The 15,126-nt window shown below is 34.2% G+C and overlaps 1 protein-coding gene across 2 annotated transcripts in view; it reads right to left on the minus strand.

Moving 5' to 3' along the window:
• The window catches only part of SETD3 (SET domain containing 3, actin histidine methyltransferase), a 120,109-nt gene that overhangs the window by 11,982 nt on the left and 93,001 nt on the right, over positions 1-15,126 (minus strand). For both annotated transcript variants that reach the window (XM_027849179.1, XM_027849177.1), the window contains 3 exons: positions 9,402-9,460; positions 8,439-8,553; positions 1,371-1,445 (listed from right to left, as the gene is read on the minus strand). In XM_027849179.1, the coding sequence (XP_027704980.1) occupies positions 1,371-1,445; positions 8,439-8,553; positions 9,402-9,460 (249 nt within the window). The remainder of the gene's footprint in view (positions 1-1,370; positions 1,446-8,438; positions 8,554-9,401; positions 9,461-15,126) is intronic.

Here is a 15,126-nt window from a genome sequence, read left to right on the forward strand (position 1 = left end):
AACTCATGTGCCACTTTCTTTTAGAAATTTTTTCTGACTTTCCCAGTTATTAATGTGCCCCACCCCAATTTCCTTGTATTTACTTATATGTATGTATGTGTGTATACATACATGCACATATGTATGTATATTCATTTTGTCCACCCAGTAAAAAGTAAATTCTTTCAAGATAGGGACTTTATCAGTATTGTCCTTGCATCGTCAGTGCCTAACACATTGTAGTCACTTAATCAATAGAGTTGACCAGACCTGACCTTAACTAGACCAATTTAAAAATTTTCATTTAATATTTTAAAAAATGCACTGCTACGGTAAAATATAAACAAGTTGTGCAATTTTCTTAACACCACCCCCCACTGACTGAAATGAGCTGAGGAAAAGTGTCATTTTCAATAACCACCACATGAAGGGGAGTCAACTACTCTGAAGCAGAATTGAGGGTATGAGCATCATACAAAGGATCTCTGATCCCTGAACTCATCTGACCTTCCATATCATCCTCTTCTCCTTCCAATGGACAGCATGTCTATTACTTTAAAGACTGCATTTTAAAATTTATCATGTTCTTCTTCTCCTTTTTATACAGGAGAGTCTATTCTAGAGCAAGAGTTTAAAGCAACAAGTATCAGAAATTTATTACTAGATCATGTGGCAATTCTCCACCAAACGATCCTTCAGAAATGGAAGATCAATACTTTTGCTGGACAAAGATTTTTCTATTGTTTCAATTGGGATTATAGCAATAGTCTTAAGTTAGTTTTATTTTTTTTAAGATGTGTATATTTATAAGATCAATGGAAATAAAACAAGTTTGGTACTTACACAAATGCAAATGCAGTAACTTATTGAAAAAGATTACTTACTGAAACTCCCAAACTATTAAAGGGAGAATTTTTGTAGATTTAAATACAGGAACAAAACAGGAATAGATCTCAAGCCTCCTGTCTCTGTGTTGTATTTTTACCACCAGACCACACAGTTTCTTTACAAATTAAAAGACATTCATTTATATTGCTAATAGGAAAGGGAATCAAATAAAACAGTGAGATCTCAGGAGTATTCTCTTACAAAATTCCAATATTTATTTAGAATTATACTAGAACAAAATTTATTCTTAGCTTAAATTGTTACAAATGTTCACTTTGGTTATATTGTGCTACTTGTTTTTAATGAGTATAGAACAAAATCCAGTTCAAATCACAACATGTTTATTCTATATTCCAAAGAATGTTGGGTGTTGCAGTTAACACATGGTCTATAATGTAAGTATATTTTCATGCAATTTTACACAAGTGAATTAATAACTACAAGGAATTCACCTGATAACAACCTTTCAGTCTACATAATATATGATACGGTATGAAACATACCTGCTCTCCAACATTAAAATCTTGTAGTGCAACACATTCACAACGATCATCTTCTAGGTTGTAACCAGTAGTAATCTAGTCAAGAAGGAAGAGAATAAAGCAAATTAATGAAGATATCTATAATTACCTTTGATTCATCAGCTTTGTCTTTTTTGGAAGAATTGAAGGTCAAACAATAGCTACATACCTGGAGATCATCCCTAAATATTCTCTAAAAATTGCCACAATAACTGCATAAAAGCTCAGATTAGTTGTATCTATGCTAGAAAATCTCACAGAAAAAAATTAATTTACTTGAAGAAAAAGAAATTCTCTAAGGAAAATACATTCCACAGATTTTAAGGAGGTTGTCCCAACCAAGAACAAACATTTATTACAAAGTAGTTGCATTCACAGTCCAACTCATGTGACACTGAAAAAATAGGGTAAGAATTCTGTCAGACCCATCAACTGCCAGTGCATTCTTTTCTCTCAAAAAAAGAATGGATAACTCTGGCTCTTTGGGGAATACTATTTTTGGAGAACTCCAATTTACTTGCAAACAATTCCTTTATCAAAAATTAGGTAAGTACTCTGAGAGACTGAAGAGGGTTTTCTAAGGCAGTATACAGGGTCGAGAAAAGAGGAAAAGATTCATTCTATAACAGATACATATTTTATTCTGAAATCATGACAATAGGCCCCTTAAGTAAGTAAAAGAAATTGAAAAATAAAATTAAAATGATAATTTCATTATTATCATTATTGCAATTCTTTTTGCCTAGAATGCAGAGATTTCTGAGTACTTCACAGAGTAGCTCAACCTCCGAAATGCCCTTATATGAGACAGAACAACAGTTCTCATCTATACTATAGGCTCTGAGGTCTTTGAGGGCTGGGTTGACTAGGTCTGATACTCAGTGTATCTCCCAAGCAATTAGTATGTTGTTAGCCAACCATCAGAGGGTCATCAGAGACACAAAACATTAAAGCTGGAAGGAATGATAGGGAGCATCTAGTCTGTTTATTTTACAGATGAAAAAAACTGGAATTTAGGAGGTAAAGTCACTTATGTAGTCCCACACAACAGGTAGAACTGGGATTTCTTTTTTAGGGGCAATTAGGGTTAAGTGACTTGCCCAGGGTCACACAGCTAGTAAGTGTCAAGTGTTTGGTCTGAGGCCAGATTTGAACTCAGGTCCTCCTGAATTCAGGGCTGGTGCTCTATCCACTGCGAGAACTGGGATTTTTACTGAAGTTTCTTAATCCCTTGTCCTTCTTTCTACAACACTGTGTTTGCTGGTAAACCCACTTCATAAATGAGTAAAAGAAGATCTCTGTTTTTTTTACTCTTCACCTAGGCTACGTCATTATGTGAGACAGGGATGAAGGAGGAGAAAGTGGCAGAAGGTGCCTGAGTGATATATGAGAAAAAGAGGAGAAAAGGAAACACAGTGAATGGAATCAATTTTTTTTCAGTAAAATATGGGGCAAGGTTCTCAGCTGAGAATGGGGGTGGGAGTGAGCCATGAAGAGGGATGAAAAGGTTTGGAAGAGCCACTGTGGAAAGTGGGATAGCAAGCTGATAAGGGAGGTAAAGTGGGATTGCCTAGCAGCAGCAAGGGCCCAAGTGAGATTGTGTAATATAAATTTATAGTGGACACAGTCAGAATGGCTATGTGATCTTCTCTACCTTCATTTAGCAGTACATGTGCAGGCCTGAAGGCAACCAATGGTAGAAGTTATGTAAGGCTGAGGCGTGACGGTATAATCAGTGATATGATAAAAAGGGGTTAGGAATTCAAGAGAAGAGGATAATATAGAGTTGAATTTGTTCACCAAAGGGTCAAGATGGGAAGAAGAGGAAAGAAAGGCTAGTGCAGGGCCCACAGCCTTGGAGAGAACTGAAAGGTCTAGGGATAAGAGGTCACAGTGAGGAGGAAGAGTAGGGCTTTGTAAGGGAAGAAAGAGAGAGAGGTGAAAAGCAATAAATTATGGTCGGATACAGGGATTTCAGAATTCTTGAATGTGGAGGTGGTACATTTGTAGGTAATGGCAAGATCAAGGGAATGATCATCTTTCTATGTAGCTGAGGTGGGTTGGAGGAATAGCTCATGGGAAGTTACAGTGTTTGAGAGACGCAATATGTATACTGAAGTCCCCTAGTATGAGAGAAGTTGGGGAGGAGAGAAAAATGGTGAGCCATGTACTGAATTCACTGATGAAGGAATAGGAGTGACCTGTGGGTCTATAGACAAGAGCTACAAGGATTTTGATTGAATAGTAGATATGAATACCATGAACCTCAAAGGAAAAGTGGTTACTGAGTGACTGTGGTAGGGAAGAATAAGGAAGTGGCAATGGGTAGCAGTGCGCTGAGAGTGAGTGAAGATGCATCTAGTATTTGAAAGGGTGGCCAGGGAGGCTTTGTCATCAAGAGGAAAGCTACAGTAAAAGCTAGAGGAAAGGAATAGATAAGAAATACATTTAAGATGAGAAGTTTCTTGTCTGTGAAACTGGCATCCCAGAAGACACAGTGGAAAGGCTAGTTGGAATTGGGATGAAACTTTGGAGTGGAAAGGTTGAGGGAGATGGAAATGAGGAATTGGGTGGTAGGGGTTTTAAATGAGGTTTAGATGATGACCTGCAGGAATTCAGAGGCATTGGGATGTGAAGGGTATGACAGGTGTGAGAATGGTCATCATTTGAGTGGAGGATACCATTCCTCTACCCTCAAAAGACAGGCACAGCAGGAGATGGGAGGCCTGAAGTCAAAGGGAAGGTTGCTCTCCTTTGCACTGGAGGTTCTACATAACCCAGTTGGGGGACTGGGCTAGTAGCAGGATGTGGAAGATCCCCTGTACTAGTACAGATGTAAATGGCTGCTTTGGGGCAGATGGAAGATGTCCTGTTTGGTTCGCAGCAGCCTTTCCTTAAGGGACAAGCAGCACCGAGCAGGAGATGGAAGGCCAAACATTTTAGCATATTTGGTAAAGGTAGGCCAATCAATTTTTAACAATTGTATCAGGTAATTAAAACATTAGATAAATAAATGTGTTTTAGAAAAAAAAAAATCCAAGTATTATGAACATCTAATTTACTTTCTCTGGTTCAAAAACACTATCTTAGCAATAAACTTTGAAAGATGGAATAATGCTTTTTCTCCTCAGTACAGCCAATCAACACTCAGTCTTTGTGGTAATTATATATGTCAAGATCATAAGTATGGAGCGATTAAAAGAGGAGGGAAAAAGAACCTGTTGAAGAGATGACTTCCTTTGACTAATAATAACTTCAGAAAGCTTCAGTTGCTAAGAGGCAATTGGAATATTGTAATGACAAAGGCTAGATTTCCTTCCACACATAACATTTTCATAGTAACATGAAAAGCTTGACCTGTGTCCCAAGTTTTGAGGTAAAGGTAAAAAAAAAAAAAAAGTGTCCAATTTATCTGTATGTATCAGCATGAAATCCTTTTCATTCTGATTATATCAAAGAATGAGTTTTAATTCAAAGAAGTATGGGGCAATTGGAGTCAGTCAGCATTAATTCCTTCCCTGCTAAAGGCTGGATTTACAACAGCCTTCTCAATGAAGCAGTATGGAAGAAGGGGATGTGGATTGTGCTCTCAGATATTGTTGGTTCAGCAAAGGCATTTCCATTTCTCATTCAGAAGAAGCCCTGAGAGCTAGCTGGTACAGCTCTACTTTTCAGGAATACTACTGGATCACTTTCAAATTTGCCACTAATAGACAAATGCTGACCTTTGTCCATTTAGGAATATCACTACTAGCAAAGTTAACTTTAAATTAAAATGTTTTTTCTCATAGATTTTATATTTCAGTTTTTTAATCACGTTAAGGAGTGGGCATGGGATAGTGTCAAGTCTACGTCTAGCATAGTCTGGTTATGACTTGGGGAAGTCACCATACTCTGAACTGAAACTTCCTTCTCTGCAAAAATGTGGATGATTATATTTTCACTCCTTACCTTACAGAGCTGTTAGTGAGGAAAGTGCTTTTTAATATAGAAAGCACCAAAGAAATGTTAGCTTTTATTATTTCTGAATTATCCAAATTCCCCACATCCTTTTTAAAAGCTTGAAATTCCCAATTTAGCACTATAATCTAATATAGACCTGACCACAGAAGACTTTTCAGAAAATCACTGATCTCAAGGTTGGAAGGGACATCAGGGGCTATTTAATTGAACCCCATATGTTACTGAGAATTTCCTCTACAAAATTCCCAGATGTTTTTTAATCATTTTGACTTCTTGGCAATAGCATTCTGAGTTATGCTCATGCTACTGTTTGCTTTCATCTCTACATCATAGGACATAGAGTTTAGGGCTGCAAGGGGCCTTTGAGAGAATATAATAATATAACCTCATTTTACGGAGGAAGAAACTGACATCTAGAGTCACACAGTAAAATAGAAGACATGGGATCCATTACATGAAGTTAGAGAATTACCACCAACTTTTGAGCTTTACTTCACTTTCTCAGTTTTAACGATGTAGGAGAATAACGTTAAACCAAATAGAGAAAAGGCAATAGAATGTAAAAGACAAAAGAAACAGGAAAAAAAATAGCAGAGAACACTATCATCAACAATGAAAAGCAAACACTGAATAGCTGACAGTATCCAGTTAGAGAGAAGTTCTCCAATATCAGGTGACCTCCATTGATAAGTTAACTTTCCTTAAGGGTTTCATTTGCTCTTACTCTTTGACCTGCCAGTTCTGGTCAAGTTCAATACCTGTACTAACCTATTTCTTTGCCTTTTCTTCTGCATTCCTAAGACATAGAAAACTACACTAAAAGTGAAAGCTATTCTGCCTTGACTAAAGGATTTCCTATTATTATTTTCAATATGCAAACAGAAAGGCCTCGAAAAAACACCTCTGTTAATTCTGCTCTTACTTTCAGATGGCCTTTCATTCTAGCTGGCTGAAATTTCACATCTTCATATAAAAGAACTGGTCATTCATATAACACATTTGTGTACTTGGGTTATTATAGTGGCCAAAATCACATGCAGAGTTCCTTCTTTGCTTAAACTGGACAACCCTTAGAAAGGCAGCTTCTTTTCACAGAAGTTTAAGAGAAAATGAAGAACGTTTTAAAAATTATTTCTTGCAGGTCATGACTACAAATTAAAAAGTTCTCTCAATTTGTTTATTAAAAGCCTGAATAACCCAGAAAAATGGTTCATACCACCCAATATTTCAGAGGGTCGTATGTGCATTTTCTGAATGTTGTTGTTTTTATTAACTACAGTTGGCTACACTAGTTCCACTTTGATGAAACAGACTAAATTCTTCCTTTCTGCTTCCATAACCAGGTTTTTGGGACACTGCTGGAAGCAGACAGCGTTGCTGGGCTACAAATTTCTACCCACTCCCTTAGTGATGTAGTCAGGATAGACAGAAAAATTTTTTAAAATTCAGGACAGATGCAAAAAGAGAAATTCTGGTCAACCAAGCTAATTTTGCCTTTCAGGAACATTATTTTCTTAGGAAATTATTGCTAACATGTGTCAGAAAGTTATATTGGAATTTATCAAAGTAAAACCAGGAAAACATCATTTTCATATTTGGAATAATGGAAAATATTCCTAAAGGTGGGAAAGGTTTTATTTATTTTTTGAGAAAAATATGTAAGAAAAACAACCAGAAGGAGGGTGTCAAATGGCATACCTTTTAAATATTAGTGATGCCCTTGATAAGGACTGAAACCAAATGATGTATTAGTTCAGTTCAATATTTCAATATCGTAACTTTGTTCAAGTTCAAAACTTTTAGAAAATATTTGGTTTTTGTTACTGGTCCAAACTGTTCATTATTTTTATTTATGAATGCATTTTTTTAAATTTAGGGAAAAAGTGTCATATAGACATTAATACACATTTGAAAAATTTAACATTTTAAATTGAACAAACATGTACTGGATTTCAAATGTCTCAATGAAAAACCGATTAAGAACAGAGTACAGAAAATTATTTAGTAACTCCCACAAATAATAAAAATGTCAGTTCTTTGTTATGGTTAATTATGTGAGCAAATTTCAAAATTAATGCAAATGCATAATTTGGGGGGAGTAGGAACCTTTGTCTCCCCATCTAATTACTTTGATTCTTCAGGATACCTGTTGATATGCCTTTTAAAATTTGCACTGAGATTTCCTTATCACGTATTTCACATAGACTTTAAAATTATGGGTATGTTTCTAATTTTGTTTTGCTCTCTATAAAATACTTTTTAACAAGATTTGCAATTTCATTCATGTTGCTTCTGAAAGAGCAAATGACATAACAAAAAAATAAACTATACATGCCTCAAGAATGCATTTCAGAAATGTCTGAAAACTTTCTGCAATATGTTACCATTTTACTAATAAGGAACAATAGACTAGTTCTCCTCTGCTCTATAATATTCATTGGGGCACAAAAAACTATTAATTATGATGCTATTTTATTGCGGTCTCAGTGAAAAAAAAAACGCAATTTAACTACTGTGATAATACTGTTCCTAAAAATTCATAAGTCTGTCCTGTATCACAAATGTCCCCTGATTAGTCTAATGATGTCAAATGGAACCAGGAATAAGGGGCCAAGAGAAGTTCACTTCCCCAACCCTAATATCAGTAACAAAAAAAAAAAAAAAACTCTTTGAACAGAGATGGAGAAATATTTAGTGTCATATAAAGAAAGGGTAGGGGGAGGGAAGCATGTACATGAATACAACAGTGAAAATGGATAGAAAGTAAAGAGGAAAGAACAGTGGAGGGGAAAAATAAAAAAGGCAAAAAAGAAAATTCTCAAACTACAATGAAATGTTTTTGCAAAAAAAGAATGTTGGCTCAGTTTGTAGCACAGTAAAAAGTTTAATACTGATGCTCAGTGGAAGGCTGACACACAAAGAGGTATGTGTATTTGTGTGCATGTCTGTGTGTGTATGTGTGTCTGTGAGACGAGCAGGTTGAATGACATTTTTAAAAATACGACAACAAAAGGCCATTAATTTTAATAATAATTCAGCATTTTATTGAACTCTAATGCTTATAAATGATATAAATTAAATTTTTACCAGTCCGTTGGTGTGATTGCACATATCCCATAAAGGAATCAGAGCCAGTGTCACCCGGGAACCATCTTCAGTGGGAATCTGATTTTGTCGCGTCATAACAGAAGATACTGCCCACCTGCAAGAGTGAGAAATTCACTTTATCTGGGGTGCAGGGATTGAAATGCACATCAAAGTATAACAATGAGAAACTCAAGTTTATGTTCCCACAAATTTTCAAAGCCTTCTCCTGAAGCAAGGAAGGTAATGTTTAGGCTTCTTAACACCATTTAAGTATAGGTTAAAGGAAGGGTAAAAGGAAGAAAAGTAGTAAAGGAAATCAGCAAGTGAAGGGTTGAGAAAGGATATGTTTTGCTTCCACAAAAAGGGCAGCTAGAGATGGAATAGGGTATTGTGAGGCTAGCATTAATGGGCCCAATAAGGTTTGCTGTGGCTCTTTATTACAAATAACATGTCATTCCTTATAAAAAGAAAGTCTCTAACCTCCTTTTTAATCAAATGCTGACTCCGCATCTTATTTCAATTTCAGCCTCAATGAAAAGTAAAGTCTATTACTATTTTATGATCAGAAATCCTCTAAGAATTGCATCGTGTGGTATACATTATTTTCTGATTACTTTGCATAGTGATTTAAGTCTTTTTGTTCAAAAAAGATGACCCTACTTTGCACTAAAATATTCTACTTAAAAAGAAAAAACCTCCAGACCACCATACTAATCTTAATCTCAAGTGCCATTTGGCTATCTAAACTAATCCCCTTCCACTCCAGTCTAATGCAATTTCTACATGGTTATTAAAATACTGATACTTATCCACTCTATTCATTATAACTTCTAAAAGAGTATCACTGTTATGATGTTTTAAATGGTCACAGCAGGCTTACTTCTTATTGAAGCATTTCCCTCACTTTCTAAGACCCCAAATTTCACGTGAAAAATCCCACCTTAGAAAACACAGCATACCAACCTGTAGTCCTCATAAGTGAAAGAATCCTTCAAGGGCAGTTTGTTGGCATTAGGATGGGTCTGGGAATTAGAAGTTTTAAGAAAGGAGAGAAAAGAGAAAAGGGGGAAAACAGAAATCAGTCAGCAGAATTTCATTATTTAGCTGCCTAACAGATCCTAACAAGAGCCAAATGAAGCAGGAGGCGTCCAGCCGTGCTACAGAGGGATCATCATGCTATTATGCTCTCATACATCACTGTCAACTTAATTTGTTGTGCCCAGCAGCCGCCATAAATCTGCTTCTTCATATTTCGAGACTGGAACCCACAGACACCACACAAAAATAAAATTTAAGGTGGACTGACTCTTCAAAAGGTAGAGAATAATTGTACTATAAATGTCTGCTCCAGTAAAAACATGAAGCTTCAAAAGTAGTGTGATTGTCCTACCTCTCTCTTGCATCTTTATTCATTAATGCTCAAGTATGTATTACCAATTTATTTCAAATCTTTTCTCAAGTCAATAAAAGGAATATTCAAAGACACTCTAATAATATTGAAAGTTCCTTCATTTACCCCTGACTTACATCAGTTAGAGGGAAATACATTTCTGTTCTGTTCAAGTGCTTTTTACATGCACACATGTATCCAGGATCAAGAAAAATACAATATCAAGAAATAATTAAATGTGAGATAATAAATTATATCAAAATGAATAAAGACATTATACTTAAAATAAAAGCTTTAGGTCTTTAAAAAATTTTACTGCACTTTTCTGGACAAAAGAATAGTTTATAAAATATCTAAAATACAGCACTTATGAGAGTATATCATATATTTAATATCTTCTCTGCCCACCCTGCCACCCACCTCACTCTAGACCTTTCAAGCACTTTAAAACTTTGCCTCAATTAAGAAATTAAAAGCTGTAACAGTATAATTTCAATCTTCAAGTTCAATTATAGTCTGATAGACAGATTGCAGTAAGTGATCAAATGAACAAATGGTTATTTCTGAGCTACAAATGAAATTTTGCTTGGCTGTATCTTTGCACCACTGTTAATGCATGAAGCTCTATGTAGTATGCAGTTTTTACTCTTGACGCATTAGCATCACAAGTGCATGGTAATTTATCATCTCTCACTGTAATGTACTCGCTGGCACCGTGTGCAGGACAGTAGGGGATGAGGTAAAAGTGGCTCAAACCGTAAATCAATTAGAAAACAAAAGCTTGTGCTCAGTGCGCAATTTTAGGCAAATTATATATTACAAAAGGCTGCCAATTGGGTGTTAGCTCCCAGGTGCCTGCTTTCCCCCCACCCCCTCCAGTCTTCAGCCCTGTTTTAACCCTTTGGAAGAAAAAGAAATAGTCACATATTCATACAAAACTAAAATTGCTATAAAAATGAAAATAAAGCAAACAAATTTCAAGTCAATATGCAAAACAGTATAATGATTAGGCAAGTAGCTTTCAACTGTGAACCAAGGATTAAAAGATCGGCCATATAAGGAAAATTCATAATCTAGCACAGTACTTTGCACACAGTAGGCGCTTAAATATGTTATTAAAATAAAAATTAAATGAAATCTCTGTTGATTTAATATATAGCTGAGACAAGCACAGGTCACTTACAGAGATACTTCTTGACATTTACATTAAAGTTGTTCTCACTGTTTGACAAGATGTAAAAATATGCGTAGCCTAGGAATAAAACTGAAGCTTTTTAATTGTATTTTTTTTCAAATATGGATGATTTTGAGGTTGAGTGTCAGAGCATGGCACTCTTTTATTCCTAAAAACATTTTTACATACTTAACAGTTAAACCATAGCTTTCACATTTAATTTACAGCACTAAAAGTGGGGAAAGAGTATGATTTAGAATCTAATCAGTGACAAGTAGTTTTTTTAAAAGTGGAATTTTAAGGTTAAGAATTTGATTCCAAAAATTTTCTTATCCCCTTAACGCACAAAATTAATAACTTAAAGACCTTTGTGTAATGTTACAAATCCTGTCTTTTTAAACTAAAGAAATAAGAAAGCTCAATTTTTGCTGCTTGCAAGCATTACAATATGCTTTTTAAAAGTATATTGTATACTATGCCATATGTCACAATTACTGCAAATTTTAAAAAATAGTTTTACTTATTAAGCATGACATGTTGTGGCAATTCTCAAAATCGGAACCCTGAGGTTTTTTTATGACTTATGTGGCAATCTCCCTATGCTCACCGATTTTTTTTTTAACATAACCTGCTACTGTCCTGCTAAAAAACAAAGATAACTGCAGGCACTACCATAATAAAAAAAGAATGAACTCCACAAAAATCAAGCAATAACTGGGGACCAGATTTTGCACAAATTCAGAACCTCTAGAATATCTCCATGCCTAGTACTTATAGCTATTTATTTGAAAAGATTTAATAAATTTCAAAATTGAATTTTTGCGGATTGATTTTTGTAGGGTATTATTGTTGTAAAAATACAGTATTTGCATTAATATTTAGAAACAGTCTTACGTAAAACTGTATGCTTATTCTTAACTTTCATTTAAAAAAAGCTATTTTGCCACAGAACATGAACTTAACAGATATATTGAGGCAAAATTTGACACCCTGGATGTTGGCAAATACTTCCATTTAGAAAAGGATTTCATTATTGTGGCACTAATGCCACCTACTGGAGTTATAGTAGAGTAGAGATATGTTTCTAAAAGATGCAATAATCATAGAGTTGTCAGATCTTTTCTACAAAATGATTCATCTACGCTAGGGCAAGACCTTCTTGGCATCATACTTAAATAACAGTTAGGTTTATAATGGCAATCAAAAGGCCTACCTGCTCAGGTGCCTGTTACTGAGGAAAAAATAATTTTATTATCTTAATAAAATGTAATTAATTTAAGGATAAGGTGATTTTTTTTTTAACTCTTCAAAGATTGGGGAAAGATTTGTCCATGAAAATGATGCAACTAACCTGGGAGACTTGTGGGTAATCAATAATTTTCCATTTATCTAAAACAAAAATTTTAAAAATAAAAACATTTCTATTCAAAACAGTTTTTATTTTGAAGACTTGAGAGAATTAATATTTTAACTTACGGCTTTTCACTGTTAGATATTAGTGAAAGATTAAGAAAATATCTTCAAAAATCCCTAATAACTCATTTCCAGACTTTGATTTTACAGAAATGTACTTGGCTCAGTTCTTTAGATACTATTTTGCAAAAAAGGCATTACCTGAATATTTCTCATTCTCAAGGATAAACTCTATGCAGGCTTTCCTTTTTCCTTCCTACTGTGGGCTATTCCATTTGGTAGTTATTCTTTGAACAGTTATGCATTAAAAAGAAAAATGTAACAGGAACATAGAACCGTCTTCCCTCTAATAACTAGTTTAGCTGTGATTATAAGCTATATGTAGCTATATGTAAATAGCTATATACTAAAGAGATAAAGGAGTTCACTAAATAGTTTTTCACCTAAGGTATTATTATAGGTAGACATCAAAGACATTCCAAATGTAGGTAGCAATATGTGGCCAAATTTGAACCCAAAATAAATTCCCAAATACAGTATCTTGAAGAGATTAAAAGAAAGAATTAAAAAAGACTGAAAAACTCTACCATATTACAAGGATTAGTTTTGTTTCTTTTTTCTTGTTTAGTGAGATAAAAATTTGAAGCTGGAAAATAAAAATATGGATATTTTCTTAGAGTTAACAAAGCATTAGAGAGAGCTTGTTGGATATTTAAAAAGGTTCCTTTTTTCCCTCATTTTTTGGGTACTATTCTTAATGACATCCAGAGATGTACCACATTTAATATGACATAATTAACATGTTTGTGATAATTATGTCTAAAACTGTTAGATTTCAGTAAAAAGATCAAAACTAGCTAAACATTACCAAATAGATATATTTTTAAAAACCTGCCATATTGGATTCTATTAGCTATGTTTGAAGAAATCAAGATAAAGTCGGTATATTTAGTCATATTTAAGTTCTATACTGGAACATTGCTGTGAATATTAAGCATATAAAAAGTAAGAAGAAATCTGCATTAAAACCTATGGTTTACAAATATTTGAGGATACAAAAAAATGAACAATATCCTGATTTAAAAAACTGGTTTAGCATGCAGCTTCTCTTTATAGTCCCCTGATAAAAATAAAATTTCCCTAACAAACACTTAATAAAACCTGTCAATATATCTAGAAAGAAAAATGACACAAATGCATTAAGTATTAAATACCCTTGGAAAAAGTCACATATTCCATGAATTTTTGATGCACTATCTTGACATTAATGTAAAACCTTGATATTTATAATTGACAGATATTTAATAAAGTATAGGAGAAGATGGCTGCTGCACAGCGTGCAAATTTTTCAGGTTGATCAGAAATGAGAGATACAGAAATGTACTAAAACTAAACAAACAGTTAATATATGTTACACAAATCAGCTGCAGTTTTATTTTAAGCTCAAACAACAAAACCTCTGTGGAGAACCAAAATAAACAGAATTCATTATTATTTGAATTCCTAATTCAGAAACATCAAGGATATGTGAAATAGCTTTGAAAAGCTTTGCATAAAGCAAAAATATTTGAGATAGAAAAATTTCTCCTCTAAATACAATGGTGAGTATTTCATTATTATAATTTTCAAAAGAAGGCTGTTTGAACTAAAGAGATGATTAATTGGGGTAAAAAGAATCTGGTATTTTTTAACCCTAAATGATCTGAGACATGGCATGTGCCTCAAAATTATGTATCTACAGTTATATAATATTCATCTCTTTTCACACTAATTTTCTAAGGATCCTAAGTTTCTACTATCTTTGAATAAACAATTTAATTGGCAATAAGGTAGTTAAGTATACCAAAAGGAAAATTGTTTCCTTTTGCAGAATAACACTTTTGACCAGTTAAATCCTAAATACTTTTTCTTGAAGAAATTTATGAATTAATAACTCTCAAAGGATCCCCACAATATGGGTATTTCAGAAAAATACAAGTGCTAGTCTATCAAACCATTCAATCAATAAGCATTTATTAGGTGCTGACTATGTGTCAGGCCAAGGGCTAGGTGCTGGGGATACAAATACAATGAATGAAACAATTCCTATCTCCAAGGCATTTACTTTAGTGTAATGATGTCCAAAAGTAGTTTTAGAATTAATGTATTAGTTTTAGTTTAATTTATAAAACACAATATTGTTTGGATAAGTTTTCAAAATAAAAGTGATAATATTTGTCACACTACACACTACTAACTAAGTCTAGCCTTCATTACGATCACAGGATTATTGATGGAGAGCTGGAAGGGACCCTAAAGGTCATTTAGTCTATCCCATCATTTTATAGGTGAAGGAAGTTAAGTGACTTGTTTGTTCATGATCATTAAAAAAGAAGGTGAAGATGAACTATGCTTGGAGCTTTTTCAATGGATAAGTGGATCTAATTTTAAGGATGGCTCCATTTCTCCTAAATTTAAAGGATTAAAGCAGTCAGAGATAGGGCCATTGAACCTTGATTCTGGTCCTTATTGAATGTATGTAAGTTATAAGTTCAGAAACCTGACTCCATCTAGAACAGACAGAAAGGTACCTGCTATTTCTTCACTACCCAATAAAATCCTGATAAGCAAGGTCTTAAAGATAGCAACTGTATGACACTGTCTCTGCTGAATCTTACAGTTTCCTGGCTCAAATGATCTTTGAGCACATCTCAGACTCTCTGCAGAGAGTG

Source organism: Vombatus ursinus, unplaced genomic scaffold, assembly GCF_900497805.2.
Source record: "Vombatus ursinus unplaced genomic scaffold, bare-nosed wombat genome assembly UNPS02007284.1, whole genome shotgun sequence".
Taxonomy (NCBI): Eukaryota; Metazoa; Chordata; class Mammalia; order Diprotodontia; family Vombatidae; genus Vombatus; species Vombatus ursinus.